At 40.9% G+C, this 18,576-nt stretch overlaps 1 protein-coding gene across 1 annotated transcript in view; it reads left to right on the plus strand.

Moving 5' to 3' along the window:
* LOC115658237 (tropomodulin-3-like) overlaps positions 1-18,576 on the plus strand; it is a 54,612-nt gene that overhangs the window by 13,604 nt on the left and 22,432 nt on the right. The window contains 2 exon segments of the mRNA XM_030576788.1: positions 4,849-5,045; positions 6,298-6,454. Of these exon segments, the coding sequence (XP_030432648.1) occupies positions 4,920-5,045; positions 6,298-6,454 (283 nt within the window). The 5' untranslated portion in view covers positions 4,849-4,919.

Below are 18,576 nucleotides of genomic sequence, written 5' to 3' on the forward strand. Positions count from 1 at the left end.
TTTTTTATAGATTCGAATCACTGACAGCATTGCAGATTGTTTGAAATTATAAATCGCTTTGTGATATTTGAATGCAAACACTCTCGCAAAGTTGAAAAACAGCTTAACTTGGCACTCAGAGTATGCAGCTTGGTGGCTGACAATGCTGTGTAATTAGCTGCAGGAAATGTTTTCCTTTAAGATACGATACTGAATGGCTTCAATTGAAAGGAAGGGGAAAATCTTCTCTGTTCTAGTGTCAGAAGTTAGTTTGTATACATATTGTGTGGGATGCACTGTAGTTACGTTAATTACTATGCAGATAGTGTGAATCCTTAACAAACATTTCAGAAATACCATAAGGTAGTCGAGCACAGACTGTAGCAGTCTGTGCTAGACTATAAGGTACAGAATTTAAGTTGATGATCTTTGTTAATTTTGAGTCACCAATTTTAAGCACATACTTAAGTAAATCTGTACATTCATAGAATCATAGAAATGTAGGGCTGGAAGAGACCTCAAGAAATCAAGTTCATCCCCCTGCTCTGAGGCTTGACCAAGTAAACTTAGATCATCCCTGACAGGTGTTTGTCCAACCTGCTCTTAAAAACACTCCACAACCTCCATTGGAAGCTTACTGCAGAGTTTAACTACCCTTATAGTTAGAATTTTTTTCCTAATATATAACCTAAATCTCTTTTGTGGTAGATTAAGCCCATTACTTCTTGACCTACCTTCAGTGGACATGGAAAACAATTGATCACAGTCCTCTTTAGAACAGCGCTTAATGCAGGGGTGGGCAAACTTTTTGGCCTGAAGGCTGCATCGGGATATGGAAATATGAATGCTCACAAAATTGGGAGTAGGGGTGCGGGCTCCAACTGGAGGTGCAGGCTCTGGGGTGGGGCCAGAAATGAGTTCAGGGTGCAGGAGAGGACTCCAGGTTGGGGTCCGGGGTGTGTGTGCAGGGCTGGCTCCAGGGTTTTTGCTGCCCCAAATAGCCCCCCCCCCCCCAAAAGCTGCAGTCTGCAGCTCTACCACTGCCGCTTCAGTCTTCGGCGGCAATTTCATGGCTGGTCCTCTGCTCCGAGAGGGAGTGAGGGACCTGCAGCCGAATTTCCGCTGAAGACCCAGAAGTGCTGCCCCTCTCTGTTGGCTGCCTCAAGCAGCTGCTTGCTGGCCTAGTGCCTGGAACTGGTCCTATGTGTGTGAGAGGGCTCTGGGGTGGGGCTGGAGTACAGAAGAGGGCTCCAGGCTGGGACCGAGAGGTTCAGAGGGCGGGGGAGGGGGATCAGGTCTGGGGCAGAGGGTTGGGATATGGGGGAGGGGTGTGAGGGCTCCGATTGGAGGTGTGGGCTCTGGGGTGGGGCTGGGGATGTTGGAGTGGGGCAACCCCCTGATCCCACTCCCAGCGAGAGCTGAGGGCTGGATTAAATGGTCTAATGGGCAGGATGTGGTTCATGGGCTGTACTTTGTCCACCCCTGCCTTAATGCATTTGAAGACTGTTATCAGGTTCTCTCCCCGCCCCCGTTCCGCAGTCATCTTTTGTCAAGACTAAACATTCCCAGTTTTTTTAATCTCTCCTCATAGGTCAGAATTTCTAAACCCTTTATTATTGTTGCTGCTCTCCTGTTTGTCCACATCTTTTCTAAAGTTTGGCGCCCCGAATTGGGTACAGTATTCCAGCTGGTACCTTACCAGTGCCAAGTAGAATGGTCTTTTAAGCTTGTGGGAGATCTGGAAGAAGCCACTTAATTTAACTTTACTGACACTGGTTCTGTGACATTTTTGCAGTCTCTTGAGAATTTAGCTTGTGTTTGGTCATAGTAGCTCAGCATCTGGATGTCCTAGTAATACCAAACATGCAGTCACAGAAGTAACCGTGTTACAACTGGTAATAGTTTTCTTTAGTAAAATGGAATAGTTGTAACTATTTGAAGCATTATGTACCTGTACACTTTGTTTGTCTCTTCTAGGTTGGCAGACATAAAAAACTGTCATTGTTAGAGCAATTGAAGAGAAAATCTGGCTTAACAGAACTTGCTTGTAGTACTGTTGTGAACTGTTATCTATAACAATGGTTCTCAACCAGGAGTCTGGGGTCCCATGGTGAGCTGCTAGCAGGTTTCAGGGGGTTAGACTCATTACATCTCAGGGCAGAAAGCCAAAGCCCTGCAGCACAGTACTGCAGCCTGGGGCCCTGAGCCCTACCTTTGGGGCTGAAGCGAAGCCTGAGCATGGGACCCCAGGCAGTTGCTCTGCTTACTACCTTTTAATGCCGGCCCAGCAGGAGAAAAACAGTTGTGGCACAGCAGGGCCATGGAGCTTTTATAGATGTTGTGGGGTCCTCAAAAAGAAAATGGTTGAGAACCTCTGATCTATAAAGTATATGAAGTGTGCACCATAGAAATCTTAGCCTACATTCCCACTGTTTGCTCAGTCTCTGAGTGCAAAACAACACGCTGACTAACAGTGACACATTCAGTGAACAAATAATCACCATGAGACTTCCATTACTGTACACAACTGAGATGAAGGAATTCAGTAAACAGAGCTGTAGACTAGCCAGGAGATAGGGTTGTTTTTTCTAATTTATTTTTAATTTTGTTTGGGGTGTGTGTGTGGGGAAACAATGACATTTTTGGCCTGCCAAAGATCACGTGGCCTGGAATTGACTATAATTTCAGAAATGAAAAAATGAATGCAGTGTGTTATGTAAGCACCTGCAATGGCACTTTGTGCATGCATCGGACATAAAACCAACATTGACAGGTTGACTCTGGCTGCATGCACAGCCTCTCTGTAGATTATTCCTGCTGGAAGTAGTAGTGGGGTTCAAGTCAGGCCAGTGGTCTTGGCCCTGTTTCCAAAGTCTACTATGGATACATCTCTATGACTTTACTCCTTTGGAAAAAATCAAGTACTGTGTCCTTCTCTCCTTCCACCTTCAGCTGTTGTGTTTTGCATATGTATGTGTGCACAGCGTGAGCCAAGAATTTGGCCAAAAGACAGCAGCATCTCAGGCCATCCAATTTTTTTTTTTTAAAGAGAAGGAAATAAACAAGCCTGTCCCCTTTTATATTCCTTAATGCACTAAAAAATGTGGTCACTAGAATGTGTGTGTGTCTACTTTTGAATGCTACATTGACATGGCTGCTGCACTGCTGTAATATAGACACTTGCTACAGGCCTGGTCTACACTACAGCTGCCAGTCAATCTAAGCTTCGCAATTCAATCTACTTATCGCGGGGCCCAAACTACGCTATGTCGGTGGGAGACACTCTCCTGCCAACAGTGCTTCTGCCACTTGTTGAGGGGGAGTACAGAAATCGATGGGAGAGCGCTCTTCCATCAATTGAGCGTGTCTTCAGTAGACCCGCTAAATCGAGCCGCTGCAGCACAGATTTAGCTCCGTAGTGAAGACAAGCCCACAGTGATGTAAGAGGTTCTTCTGTCACTGCAGTAACTCCACCTCTGCAAAAGGCAATAGCTCCCACCCAACCTAGCAATGTCTACACCAGGGATTATATTGGCTTTATATTGCACAGTGCATGAAATTTTTCACAGTCTTGAGTGATGTAGTTAAGATGACCTAACTTTGTCATGTAGACCAGTCCTGTATCTCATACCCAAGCTTTGTTTATATTTCATGAGAAACAGTAGCTCCTTATTATATGAGGTAGTAAGTAACTCTCGTTAGTTATAATGGAAAGTTCTGCAGCTTGCTCAAAAAATCTCTTGTTTTCAGAGTATGAAATTGAGATTAAATTCTGTCTGTGGTATGCAATTTGTTCAACTGTCAGATTATGTAGTATATTCTTGACCATTTTTACTGTTGTGCTAGGCAGATGCTTTTTTATAACTACTTGCTCTATTTAAACTTTTTACATTAATTTTGAGCTAGGGCTTGTTGTATTAAGTCAGTCCATGGGATTTTTTAAATTCACAACTAACACATACTTGAGTCAAAATGAAGTGAGAGAGATTGCAATGTTAGTCACTGGGTGTAAATTGGCCTCTTTTAAGTTATAGGAAGGAAAAAGCCTGACCTGGGGAATGTTTAATTCCTGATTTTCTATATATTTGGCCTCCAGCTGGCATCTAGGAAGTAAAAATTGAATAGGCATCTCTTGATCATCTGTCTACTAATATTTAGGAAACGTAAAAAGAAAAAGTTGTTAAGCATTTTGACTATGCATTTATCTTTAATTTGATAGAGTCAAATGTTACTTATCAGTATATAACTCACTCCAGCAGAAGTAGATGGCTAACTTCCTTTGCAATTATTGCTGACTCATGTCCTTGTTTATTACCTAATTAGTTTGTCTCTACTGTGCCTCTTCTAATCAAGCTGTAAATATGACCTCGAACAAGAAAAATATAAAAGATCATTCTCAACTACCTACAGAACACTTTTGACGTCAGTTGCTTGCGGAAACTAATGGCACTAGGAGGGCTTAGACTAGAGAAATACTGATCATAACTATTTTTGCTTTTTTCCAATCCTTTAATATTGTAGCTTTGAGCATCCTATTGATGTCAATAGAATAAGTAAAATTGGCACTATCAACATTATAAGCCAAAACTTGACTTTTCTGTGATGCAGAATGATTTGGTCTGGGGGTTGGAGAGTCTTTTAAATTGCTACTAGGAGCCTAGCAGTGCTTAGATAGCATGGCGATGGACCCTTTATAAAAACCAGAGGGCACTTACGATATGTGCTACTGTAGAACAGCAAAAATTGATGTGTACATGTGATGGAGGGGAAGACTTTCCCTGGGAAAATGTACTTGTATGCTTGGAAGCTTGAAAACACAGTGATTTTGAGAAAATGTCCTTAATTGTGCTCCTTTTTTGTTCTTTCTAGAGCTTCATTTAAGAACAGAAATCAGTCTCTATTGGAAGTTTGAAAACTTAGTGACTTTCTGCTACTAAGATATGACGCTTCCATTCCGAAAAGATTTGGACAAGTACAAGGATCTTGATGAGGATGAAATTCTTGGCAAGCTGTCAGAAGAAGAACTGAAACAACTGGAAACTGTTCTGGATGACCTTGACCCTGAGGTGGGAATTGGGCCGCAAACAGCCCTCTTTGGTGGCACTGGTTCAGCAACTATACTGACAAACTCATGCAGCTTTCTTTAATTTATTTTATATGCACAGAACACGTATTCTAATCTGCTAAAGAAACAATACAAAAAATAAGACTCGTATCTCAAAGCTGTTTATTTCCTGTTTGCAACAGGAAAACAACCCATTTAAAGTTAAATGACCATGAAGACCTTTTTGGGAATGATTTATAATTAGAGAGAGGAAAAATTACAGTTGATGCTGTTCCTGAAGGAAATTTTTTGTTTGAAAATGTTTCTAGCTTTATTATCCTGTTTCCAACATGTATTGATCACTGTCCTTTTGTACTCCTGGTGGCCTTCTCTGTTGCATGTACTGATATATTATGATGAGGGGAAGGGTAGACTTCTTCTGCCTCCCTGTTCTTTAGCTAGATTTGGGTTCTAGTCCCAGCTGTCAATTTAGGCTTAAATTTGATATAATCTCTGTAGACTTGTGACATTGTCAGTCATATTGTAATATATTATTCAGTTCTGAATAACTTGACCTGTAGCAGAGTATTCTTGTGGGATACCATTAGTTATGTATGGTTGCTTACTTCTCATGTTGGTGACATGCATAATTTTTAACTGTGTGAAAACTGTCAAAATACATTTCTTAAAAAGACCTTCAGAAATCTCCCCCCTTTCTTATGTACTGCTCCCTCCTTTCTATCCACATTTCTTCCTCCATTTTTTCTATGACTTTCTCCTTTAATTCACATTATACCAGCAGTTGCAGAAGGCCTTGAATAAAATCAGGTCTCCTGTACAAAAGTGCTTCTCCATGTTGCTGGTTGCTGACTGAGTTGGCTAGAATAGACAGTTGTCTTGTGAATTTGGAAAGGTGTAGATAGCCTCCTGACTGAGCATCCAATGTGCAAATGGGATGAGTCGTTTTTATTCACTCCTCCCCATGCAAGTGAAGGAGGCATTCATATTGAAAAGGAAATGTGAAGTAACTACTGTGTGAGTCTAGAAGCTCTGGTACTCGTCAAGCATAACTTTTTTTTAAACACTAATAATGCACAATATGCAATCCATTGTATGTAGACCTAGCCTCCAAAAAAAATATTGGAGGGAGGTTCAAGATTTTCTGAAAAGTAGAATAGAATGAATTTGATTTTCAAAAAGACTGAATTGAAGCTGACAACTTTGTATACCAGGACTTTTTAAGCTTGGTCATAATACTTCCTTTTGTTTTGTAGAATGCACTTTTGCCGGCAGGCTTCCGACAGAAAGACCAGACTACTAAAAAGGCCTCAGGCGCTTTTGACCGAGAGAGACTCCTTGCTTATTTGGAGAAGGAAGCACTAGAACAGGAAGACAGGGAAGATTTTGTGCCTTTTACAGGGGAAAAGAAAGGTAAGAATGTCCTTAGTCAGCCTGTTGGTACTCATTCAGGAATGCACTTGACTGGTGTGATGCATGGCTGTTTTGACATCCCTCTTTGTGTGGCATAGCCAGCAATTCGCCTCAGCCAGTTCATTAGAAGTGTCATTCTCCCTGTCAGTAGTTGGAAGTGCTCCATTAGCGTGCACCACCAGTGCTCCAGAGAATTGTTTATGGATGATTCCATTAATAATTTGATATTACATTAAAATATATCAAGAAAATTCCATTGAAACGACATGATCTAGTGGACTAAGCCCAGTATCAGGAACCAGGAAGTCCTGAATTCAGGTTCTAGGTCTCCCACTGATCTGTTGGGAACTGCTCTCTGCTTCCCCTATCTCTAAGACAGGAATGCTTACCAGCCTCAGAAGGGTGTCATTATCATTAGTTATTGTTTTATAGTGGTTTCAAAGTGTACATGTATTGCAGAGTGTAAAACAAACTGTATATATTACAAATAAAGCCACCCTTATAAAACTGGAGAAGAAGTAGGGGGTCCAACATGGTGGTGGGGAAAGAGAAGAGAGGCTATAAAGAGGAGGGCAACTAGTGGTCTTATTAAAAGCAACGTGGCACTGAAGAAATTGGATAGTAATAAAAATGAGGGATGGCTGTGACTGATTTAAAAGGCAAAGCTTTTCTGCAGCTTGGGGCCCAGTAAAGCAAAAGGCATTATTGCCTGCCAACCCCAGATGAGGTGGTAGGATTCCTAGCAGAAAAATGGCCCAGAGCAAATTTAAATGTCACCCATGAAATTTATATTATGAGAAGCTTCATGTCTCATTTGGGCTTTATTAGTGATTCAGGTTTCTGGTTTAAAAATATGTTTAGTGCTTACTGTTACTCTGCATTTTAGGAAAGTGTGTTGGGTTGGAATTTTATTGTGAATGCTTTAAAAAAAGACACAACACAAGACATGCTTTCACCCCCCCAAAATGTTGAAGATGAAAACGCATATCTGGAGTGTGTATAATAAGAATGTATATGATTATATATGTGCATACACATGCTCAGAGTTGATTCTTGTATCTAACAATTCCTATTGGCATAATTATGTGTACACAGCTCAAATAGGATATAGCACTTGGAGATAGTGAAGAAAATTTCACTATCTCCAACTTTGCTTCCCAATAATTTAAGAAAATGTCCAAGTGTCCTTGTCCTGGATTATGATTTAGAATCAAAGTAAGTCTTCAAGTGTTTATGACACTTCTAAAGCTTGGCTACAAATCACTATTGTCAAACAAATGTAAGTGTAGAAGAAACATAATGGCTAATGTGAAAGTATATTCAGAAATGCTACTAACTCATAAAGCCTCTGGAATTGAAATAATTAATCAAAATCTTAACAGCTCTGTGGTTCTGTCCTTATGGAACAGTTTCTTTCCTGACCCAGATTTAAAATTAAGCCTGTCAATCTGTCCTCACTCACCCCATTATAAATTATGATTATGTTGGAAGGAATCAATGGACTTCAATTAATTCAATATTTTCCTTTTTTCGGGGGAAAAAAGTTCCTGTCTTCTTACTATTTGGTGTCTTCAGGCTCTGCTTTTCAACTGTACCTTGTACTCATTGGTTCAAAACACTAGATTCTAGCTTATCTAATGATGAAAGAACACCTGATTCTGGATTTTCAGACTTTTGTGTACATTAGCCAGCTTAATTTGCATATGCAATTATTGATTGCGCATAGCAATTAGATGCAGAAGTTTGGGTGAATATTTTCATATATAATACTTGCAACTATAACGATCACAACCTCTTCTGCTTCTCCTGGCTTGTATTTGGCTCTTTAATATGCTATTTAACCTATCTTGTTCTGTGTTTCTAATCTTGGTCAGATTTTCCAGCATATAGTGTAAACAGCTTAAGGGTAAAAGGTGACTGTGAGAGAAGTCCTCTGGGTTTCCTCACCTTAAAGGCTTTGTTTCTAGTCTAGCCAAGAAAGGTTAGACATGGCTCCCTTTGGACCTCGTGGAAGCAGTCCTTAGATTGGCTGGAAGGCTCTAAGAGAGTAATAAAAGCAATGCTTGATTCTCTGTACTCCACTTACCACCCAGCCTGATAACTCTGCCACCTCAGATTTCCCAGCTCTTGCTGGCCTGGAGAAGGAGAAGATGTTTTTAATATGGTTTCACTCAGCTAGACGAATGCCTTCTGAAGTTCCTCTGGCTTTCTTGTTATCAGCTTTGTAGACCAAAGCCATGGTCATTCCTTCTGGAAAATAGAAGGATCCAGCTGTAGTATAAATCATAGTGAATAAAGATCAAATGTCACTTCCTTTATGTAGTGAAGTATTACTAATGACAACAAGCTGTTCAGATATAGCAGTGTCATGCCAGCATAGCCATTAAAGATTCCTTCTCTCCTAAAAAGAGGGTTCTTATTTAATAACCTTCCCTATCTTTTTCCTTCAACACTAAAGGAAAAGATAGTTTAATTTAAAAAAGGAGTAAATGGAAAGAATATATTAAAAATATTGTAAAAAGTGAAACTAGGCACTCTTCACATCAGAGCTATAGAACAGAATGTTTGCAGTGTATAGTGGTGAGGAATTTCATGCACATTTTAGACAGCATAATTCTTTGTTACTCCTTTCTCCAGCCCCCCACCCTGCTCTGGTTTTATGATAGCCACCCCTGCCCCCCATCGCCTTTCATTGGATTTAATTGGTTTTTTTTTTCTTGCATGGGAGAGTGATGCTGACTGTTAAAATTCAACCTTAGCTTGCTGCCACAATTAGATTAAGATTTGCAAAAAGTTAGCTGACTTTGGATACTTCAATTTTTGGGTGCACAGCCTGAGACTTTAAGGGGACCTGATCTTCAGAACGTTCTGAAACCTCTAAAAAATCAGGGCACTCGAGCCCTACACTAAGTTTGACCCATTATATTGCATAAGGTTACATCCTATGTGGTGAAGAATCATAGAAAAAAGTCAGTTAAGGTATTCGGTATTTGAGACTCCTGGGTTTAGGATAGAAAGATTTACTGTACTTTTGGATTGAATATAAACTTCCTTTCACTTTCTAAAGTTCCTCTCTTTAACAATAAAACCTGATCAGAGAACTTCAGCAAATATTCATCATTCTGAGGAATTTCCATTGTAACTTTCCAGGACTCACTTAAATAGAGAATAGTGACGTAAATCAAACTAACATCTTGTGCCTTGACATTCTGTGCTTAGTCTGAACGTTTTATTCTTGTGTGGGCAGTTGTTAGGGAAAGTAGGGAATTTAGTTTATTTTTGTGTCTGGATTATTATTATATGCTGGGGGTTGCTGCTTTTTACTTTTTTGTAAGTATTTGTAAGACATGTCTATAGTGTCAGGTGCTTCTTGTTTCAGAAATAAAAATGAAAATTTTAAATTATCTCATTAGTTCAGGAGAAGGTAGAGAAATGAAATTCAATATAAAAATTGTGTGCTAGAGGATGGGCCTACACAGAGCCTGAGCGTGCTTTTAATTTATTCATAGCTTTTTGTTCTAAGCTCCACTAGTACAGTTCAGTCCAATTCATTCATTTACTTTTTACCCAGGGAAATAATTTGATTGTTTTAGTGTCATGCCATGATTTGTATTGGTTTTATTGCTATCTCCTCTATGACAGATGCCAAAAAGGCCATGAATGGGAGGTAGTGACTGCATTTCTGAATGAATAAGTCTGACCTAGCTACAAACAATAGACACATGAACAGCACAGTACTTCACACTTGCTCTTAATGCTTTTCATCCCTAGGTATCTCAGGACTAGTCTACACTGGCAACGCCAAAGTGATGCCTCAGTAGTGCTTTAACATGCCTTGTGTGGTTGCGGCGCAGCTCTGGGAGAGAGCTCTCCCAGTGCTCTTTAAAAAATTAGGTGCGGCCCCCAGTGCTAGGACACTGTTTACACTGGTGCTTTACAGTGCTGCAACTTGCTGCGCTCAGGGGGGTGTCTTTTCAGCCTCCTGAGCGAGACAGTTGCAGTGCTGTTAATTGCCAGTGTAAACAAGCCCTCAGGCTTGGTCTCCTAATTTATGTCAGTATAACTAGATTGCTTTGGGGGTGGAAAAATCCATACCCCTGAGCCACGTAGTTGTATCAGCCTAATCCCTGGTGTAGACAGCTCTCTTGTCTTCACTATGTGTACTGTAAGTGTAGACAAGCCCTCAGAATAACAAACAAACTTAAAGTTTCAGTGAACTCAGTCTGAATAGATGGAAATGAGATGTGGAGTGGTGAGGAATGGGAATCTTGTTTCAGGGTTGAGTTAACTTAGCGTGACAGTGTTTCCCACTCATCTTGTGACAAACCATTCATGTCTAATGTGAGTTCTAGCGTATATTTTTACCAGGCATCTAAACTAGCTAGAATAAATTCTGGTCTGGGCTGCTTTTGCTTCCCTTATGTGCTATTTTGTTGGGACAGAGACTTTACTACCAAATGCAATAGAATAGTCTGAGTCTTATGTCTAACTCTTTTAATTTTTACTTAATTAGGTGGGAAGTCTACCCAGTTCTCTCTCCTCCCAAAAATACAAACTACATCTATCCTATTTTATATAAATCTCCTTTACCTTTGCCAATAAGCTATCTTGATCATAGGAAGTTTTACAAAAAGCCTATTTTCTATGGGATGCTTATTTTAATGATCCCACCTTGTGCTGTAATCCTAGTGGATCTCGTAGGCTAAGCAGGACTGGGCAGGGAACGTGTCCACTCAGTGAAATGGTATTGGTGAACCAATCTTGAGTCAGTTCTGAACTGATGTTCAGCATGACACTAGGGGCTTCTGTGGTGGTCCTGAGCACTTGAGATTATTCAAATAGTACATGAGGGGAGATGTTAAATACAATGGCCTCGCCATGCACAAACTCCGATAACTTGCACTTTTCCTGCCTAAATTCCCCTGCTGTTTGAATTGAATATGAATATGGTGTCGTCCTTCACTTGTGTCAGAAATAATTTAGGGTTGACGTGCACTGTTACACAACTGCATGATTAACCCTTGGGTTGTTACATGTCACTAGCGTCATGATTCCTCTACATCTTAGGACCTTTAGCTACCTCACTGTCTTGTGAAACTTGATTAGCTTGAAATCGTACTGTAAAGCACTTTGAGGTAATGGAAGAAACAGGACTATAGAAGTGTGAAGCATAACAAATCATATGTAAAATGAGTACGTTATACTCTTTCCAGTGCTTGGCTTTGTTTCTAAAAGCATACTGTCAAACACCCACCCCTTCTAAAAAACCAACTTTGTTTTCAACTAGTTTTAAGAACTTGAAAGTCACATACTGTTCTGATTAAGTTTTGAAAGTACAATAAGCCATTGTTGCCTGAAGAAATAATTCAGGCAAAAGATTGATGTAACACATTTTTCTTCCATGAAGTGTCACTTTAAAAAGCTGCAGTAACTTCAGAACAAGTAGCTGTGTGTCCCGGGTCTGTGTCTCCCTGCAAAAAGGGTCTTTTGGCACAAACACAAGGCTGGTAGTGAGAAGATCAGGGTTTTGTTCCTGGCTGTGAAACCAGTGTGTCTTTTGGGCAAGTCACTTAACCTCTCATTGCCTGCTTCCCTAACTGTGAAATGTTACACTTGCTTACCTCATGGGGTGATGTGAAGATTAATTTATTAATGCTTGTATTCCCTCTGAAATCATCATGTGGAAGATGCTATGGTCTTACAAAATATTAGCTAAATATTAAGTAAACTAGGCTTTGCATTTCAAAGCTCTACACTTTTCTAGTCCTTCCCTCCCATCACCTCCCTGCACACTCCATTCTTACTATGGCTTCTTCACCTCATGGATTGGCTGGTCATAAAACATTGTTTCTGCTTTAACATAACAGTAAATGGGTTGGACTAAAAACTCTAACGGTATGTATTATTTATCTGGATTGACCCCGGTCACTTGGCTTAAGTTGATTTAAATTTACTGTTGGCCTTTTTAGCATCAAGAACTTTTCTGCAGGAAAATCAATTGCAATTATACCCAATTTTGTCTTTCAGACAATGGCTGGTCTTTAAAGGAAATTTTAGGGAATTTGTATGTGAAATGATAGATTAAAGGGGGATGGTGGGGGACAGTGGTGGTGTGAGGTGTGATGAAGTTACATGCCTAAAGGTGCTTTGAGTTTAAGAGGAGGTGAAAGTTTAACAAATTGACACTCGGGTTTATGTAGTTGTGAATTGAAAACTACATAAGTGCCTTTCAGAATTTTATTCTAATGAAGAATAAGTAGTAAATATTATTTCTGAATGCCCCAGGGCTCTGTCAGGAAGAGACTTGTCACCTGTATTTTACGAAGCTGGCATTCTTTTGTGTTCAAAAGATGAGTACAAGAGAGGGTTGACAAGCCAAAGCTTTCTCCATTATGGAAATAAAAGAAAATGGTGGATACAATCTTGAATGTTGATTTGATGAAATATTTAGTCTTGAAGAGCATGAAGATATGTTCAGTGTTATTGCCCTTATTTTTATTTATTCTGCAAGGACTCGTTAGGGCAGAGAGTAAATACTCTTCAGTTGTCCTCAGTTCCCAACAGATGCTTTGTTCCTAGGATTAGTAAACAATTAAATTGATTTGGAGCCCAGTCTTCTTGAAGTGCAGTTTATTGTCAATTACCACTAACTTCAATAAATTGATGGTGTTTGGCACCTTTCAGAATTGGCCCTTAATGAGTGCACAAATGGTAACAATGGTATAAACTGCTTTAATATGGTGGACACGTGAGTACTGATCAATACACTACCGTTTTTTTTAAAAGCCAGAGGAAGTATAGCATGTCTGTTGAAACCTAGGCTAGTTGCCATCATGCATAGAATCATAGTACATAAAATGAGATTAGAAGGCTTGAGAAGTCGAAGTATATTCTGTAGCCTGGAAAATTTGGCTTACAACTGTTCCTAAATGCAACAGTAGGAAGCAAACAAAATAGTTTGATAAAGATAAATAACTATTTCAGTGGTGTTCAAATACTAACCATTTGTATAATCTGCCTTTTTTATATCATGTTGTTTATTAAATACTGAAGTATCTCGTGGTTTCCAAATAAGCAAAGTCTGTCACATTTCATCATGTGACTTTAAAAAATGGAATGTTTCCAGATAGTCAAATAAATGGTTTTCATAGCCCTCATGGACTGATGTGCAGATGTCTTTTTAAAAGTGCTTGTGTTAGTGTGCGTGTATGAAGAAAAAAGCTCTCTTGGCAGCGGTCCTCTAGTTAGATCATAGTTTCCTAAGACACAGAGGTCTTATCCTTGAAGTAACTGAATAATACACTAAATCATCTTGAAGTATTTGCTCATTACCTGAAAAAAAAATTAAGCTGATTTATGTGCAATGTACATGTGAACAGACATGATTACTGGTTTTAGCTAGATGAGGTTTGTTGGAAATATTCTCACAAAGGTTCCGTCTACACAAGGCCTTTACCTGGTTCACACCCAGAACTGCTTCTAGCACTTAAGCCAGATGGATTGGACTGGGCCTAACACTGTTAGAACAGCTTTAAAAACTGTTCCCTGCTGCCTCAGCAAGTGCTGAAGAGTAAGGAAGAAACCTGCGCCAGCAAGTAAAGGGTGCGTGCAGTAGTCCTCACTCTCTGACCTCTTAATTTTTTTTTTTTTATCAGACCAGCCAGGCACATTTAATTTATAAAAACAGATTTTGTTTTCACAGTAATTTCTCTACTTTTCTATTCCTCCCTCACTATTATTGCAGGTTACCCTAAGGGGCTCAAGTGAGGCACAGGAGGCATGGAGGATCTTCAGCAGGCCCTCTGCTAGAGTGAATTTCATCCTGAGAGAGACAGAACCCTCTTATTCCTTCCTCTCTGACATTCCCCTCCTCTTAAACCAGGGGTTCCTAGACTGTGGTCCACAAAGCACTTCCAGGGGATCTTCCAGGAAAGGTAGCTGGTCACCTGGTGCTGGACCCCCTCCTTCTCTGCCTTTAGCTATGAGAAGCAGAAAGGGAGATGAAATGAAGAGCCAAAGCTTGGGAGTTGAGGGCATGGGGGTGGGAATCACAACACTTACTGCACTAAAGGCAGCTAAACATCCATTCCTTATATTACTTTCCATGGCAACCTTTGCTGTAGTTGCAACAAGGATGTTAATGCATTCATGAATGCGCCATAAAACCAGCTCTATTAAGAAGTGGTCTAAACTATAAATTTGAGAAACTGTGACTTAAATGATAAACTAACCAAAGGTTGATCACACACAGGGGAAATAGGGGAATAAGGAGGCTATGACCCCCACACACTTTTTACCAGCTGTAAGAGCGAGTGATGGGGGAAGGGGCGCAGTCTTGGGAAGGGAAGCCCAGGGGTGGGGCCTCAGGAGAGACGCAGAGCGGGTAGAGGGGAAGGGGCGGGTCCATGGTTTGGGCACCTGTGGGCCCTCCCCTCCCTTTTATGGTGCTTCCACTGCGCCTGCACATGGGTACAATTTCTAGCTTTGCTCTTAAGACCTACTAACAAAAATATATCCAGCAGAAGCCAATGTCTGACACCTTCTTTTAAAAACTTTATTAAACCACACTTTCTGAACTTACTAGACGGAGAAATGTACACTCATCCCCGCAAAGCGGCACCATCTCATAAATCTCTGCTCACCTTTCTTCCATTTAGCTCAAATCACTGCCTCCCTATCTTAAAAAGTAGATGAGAGCGTAGACTTCAAGAGTCTTGTGGTAGAGTCCAATGGAAAGACTGTCAGAGGAACAGTCTGTACTGGCAGTTTCAGAATATGCAGAATTAAAACTTAAATAGTTGTATAAGCTTGTTTCATATCACCTGTTATAGCTATACAAATATGGACTTTCGTGCTGGTAAAATTGGTTCAAAAATTGCATGAAGTCCTGAGATGCCCTGGGGATTGTGGGGTTTTAGTAGGAAGTCATACAGTTCGCAGGATAATATTAAGTGTGTTTATCCTATTTGTATGAATCTATCATTCTTGTAGCTAAAACTAGAAATATGAACTATAACTCTGAGGGCCTACTGTAATTATGCAACTTGTGGGCTGTTAATGGTGGTTTGGAATCTTGATGGCTCCCATCAACTAGGAAAATTGACTGTGTATGCAGGCAGACTTTCCTATGAGTCAGGCTGGGAGGAATGAAGGCTTGGAGTCTTACAGTGATGTGTGATCATGTCACCTGAACTGGAATCCATCTAAAACCTGGTGTTTTTTCATGAGAAGGAGGGATGGGAACCAAGAGGGACAAAGTATTCCCGCCTTATGCAAAAGATATATAAATGGGTGCTGGAACAGAATAAGGGGGCGGCCATCATGAGAAATCCCCTAGCTACCAACTGAGATAGAACAAGGGCTGTACCAGGGGAAAGGATTGTGCCCAAACTAGGAAGGTGTCCAGTCTGTGAAAGAAACTTATTGAAACATCTGAGGGTGAGATTTTATCTGAATTCAGTTTTCTTACTGTATTAGGCATAGGCTTGCAGGTTTTATTTTATTTTGCTTGGTAAGTCACTTTGTTCTGTGTGTTACTACTTGGAACCACTTAAATCCTACTTTCTGTATTTAATAAAATTACTTTTTACTCATTTTTTTTAACCCAGAGTATGTATTAATACCTGGGGATGCAGGCGGGCGGGCGGGGGGGGGGGACAGCTGTGCATTATAGAGGGCGAACAATTTATGAGTTTACCCTGTATAAGCCTTATACAGGATAAAATGGATTTATTGGGGGTTTGGACCCCATTGGGAATTGGGCATCTAGTGTTAAGGGTGGGAACACCTCTTAAGCTGCTTTCAGTTTAAGCCTACAGCTGTTAGGGGGAAATGATTCAGACCTGGGTCTGGGTTTGCAGCAGGCTAGCGGGTCTGGCTCAAACCAGGCAGGGAACTGAGGTCCCAAGGTGGGAGGGCAGGGAAAGCAGGGGCAGAAGTAGTCTTGGCACATCAGTTGGTGGCCCCAAGGGGGTTTCTGAGATCCAACCCATCACATCCCCCTTCTGTGTTCTGAAGTTCTGAGACTTATTTGCCAATCTGTAAATGTTATGAAGTGCCTCATCTTAATTAAAATGATTTATACAAAATAACTGAAACAATAAATATAAAATACTCTGTAAAATCCTGCATATCCTGCTGTGGATGATTCAGAGGTTACTTAAAATGTGACCAAGTAAAAAGTGACACGTTTTCCTATATATTAACATTTATTAGTAGATAGGGTATTAACAATCATTTTGGGTCTCAGCATGTGATGCTGACAAAAATCAAATCAGCGCTTTTACAACATCAGATATCACTTAATCCCCATTCATTCAAAGGTTCTGTTCAGCATGAATCACAACTGTAACGTCACTTTTTCTTGATTGCTCTTTGGTCATCAAGGATCATATGGCATCTGTGAAGGAGCCCTGAGGAGTACATTACCAACTACTATATCTTGACTATATTCAGTACAGTAATGTAAGAAAATAGGTTTGCTTTCTACTTTCAGATGTGCACAGGACATCCCCTGAGTTAATGTGCCCTGTTGTACAACTCCCCAAAATGAGAATACTTAGAAATGAAAATGCTTCATGATGCTGGCACTGGTTTGTTTGTGTCTTGTTATACCAACTCCATATATGTGGAGGAAAACCAAAAATCAATAGACTGCTCTTTAATGTGTTGCTGTGGTGGTGCATCAGTGCATTATAGAGAGGACAACAAACAACCATAATTGTTTGTGGGGATTTTATTGCTGCCTGTGTTCACTGTAGCATATGTATTCTGTCTTCATGCATTAATCTGAATTTTAAAACCAAAGTTGTTTAAACATCCCAAAATTAAAGCAAAAACATGCCAATAAAGTCCCATGTCACTGAGATATTTAAAAATTCTAAACTTAGTCTCAATCCAAACAGCAAGTTACAAATATTTATATTCAAAATGAGGAAAATATCTCAGATGACTGGTTTGTGACCTAGCTAGCCTGCCCCTGTGCATGATGGTCTGTCGCAGTGGAGCTTGGACTAACTAGCATAACTGAGGAATCTGAAAAAAAGAATGTTTTAGATGAGAATATTGAATAGGCACATATTGTAGATGTGGAATTGAGATTTTATGGTGGGTTTATCTAAAACAGTATGGAAATGGTCATAATTACGTTCTAAGTTTGGAAGTTAATGTGAATAGTATTGTAGTAGTTGCAAAGGACCTAATGTCCTTTGCAGTAAGAGTGACTAGAAAATTAGCAGCTGTGAGTTTTTATTTAATAGAGGACTAGTGTTTTGGACACCACAGAGCTACGTAATCAGTCTGTTTGCAGAAAGGAGATTTAGAGTGTGCAGAATCATAAAATACTTTGCTTTTGCACTTTTCATCCTGAAGAATCCCTAAAGCAATGTAGATAAACCTTCTAGGATGGTCTGGGGCTCCAGCCGAGGATTGGGGTTGGGGGCCGCTCCACATGCACATGCTGCAACTCTGCATCGCTCCTGGAAGCAGTGGCATGTCCCCTGTCTGGTGCCTACATTAAGTGCCGCTCTCGCATCTCCCATTGACCGGGAACTGCTGCCAATGGGAGCTGCGGGGGCAGTGCCTGCAGAGCCACCTGGCCACGCCTCTGCATAGGAGCTGGAGAGGAAACATGCTGCTGCTTCCGGGAGCTGCTTAAGGTAAGCACTGCCTGGAGCCCGACCCCCTCCCATGCCCCAACCCCCTGCCCCAGCCCTGATCCCCCTCCTGCCCTCCAAACCCCTCGATCCCAGGCTGGAGCAGCTTCCTGTATCCCCCAGCCAGAGCCCTCACCCCCCCCATCCCAACCCCCTGCCCCAACCTGGAGCCCCTCCCGCACCCTGAACTCCTAATTTCTGGCCCCACCCTAGAGCCTGCATCCCCAGTTAGAGCCCTCACTCGCTTCTGCACCTCAGCCTCAATTTTGTGAGCATTTATGGCCCGCCATACAATTTCAATACCCAGATGTGGCCCTTGGGCCAAAAGTTTGCCCACCCCTGCACTACCAACTCCTCCTCCCTCAAAATTCTTTTTTTCCCCCCTCCCCTTCCTTTTCTGCCTGTGACTGGAGGTGTTAATGAGCCACTTCACCTTGAATGGTCCCTTGAAATATGTGTTAACTACTT

This window comes from Gopherus evgoodei, chromosome 10, assembly GCF_007399415.2.
Source record: "Gopherus evgoodei ecotype Sinaloan lineage chromosome 10, rGopEvg1_v1.p, whole genome shotgun sequence".
Taxonomy (NCBI): Eukaryota; Metazoa; Chordata; order Testudines; family Testudinidae; genus Gopherus; species Gopherus evgoodei.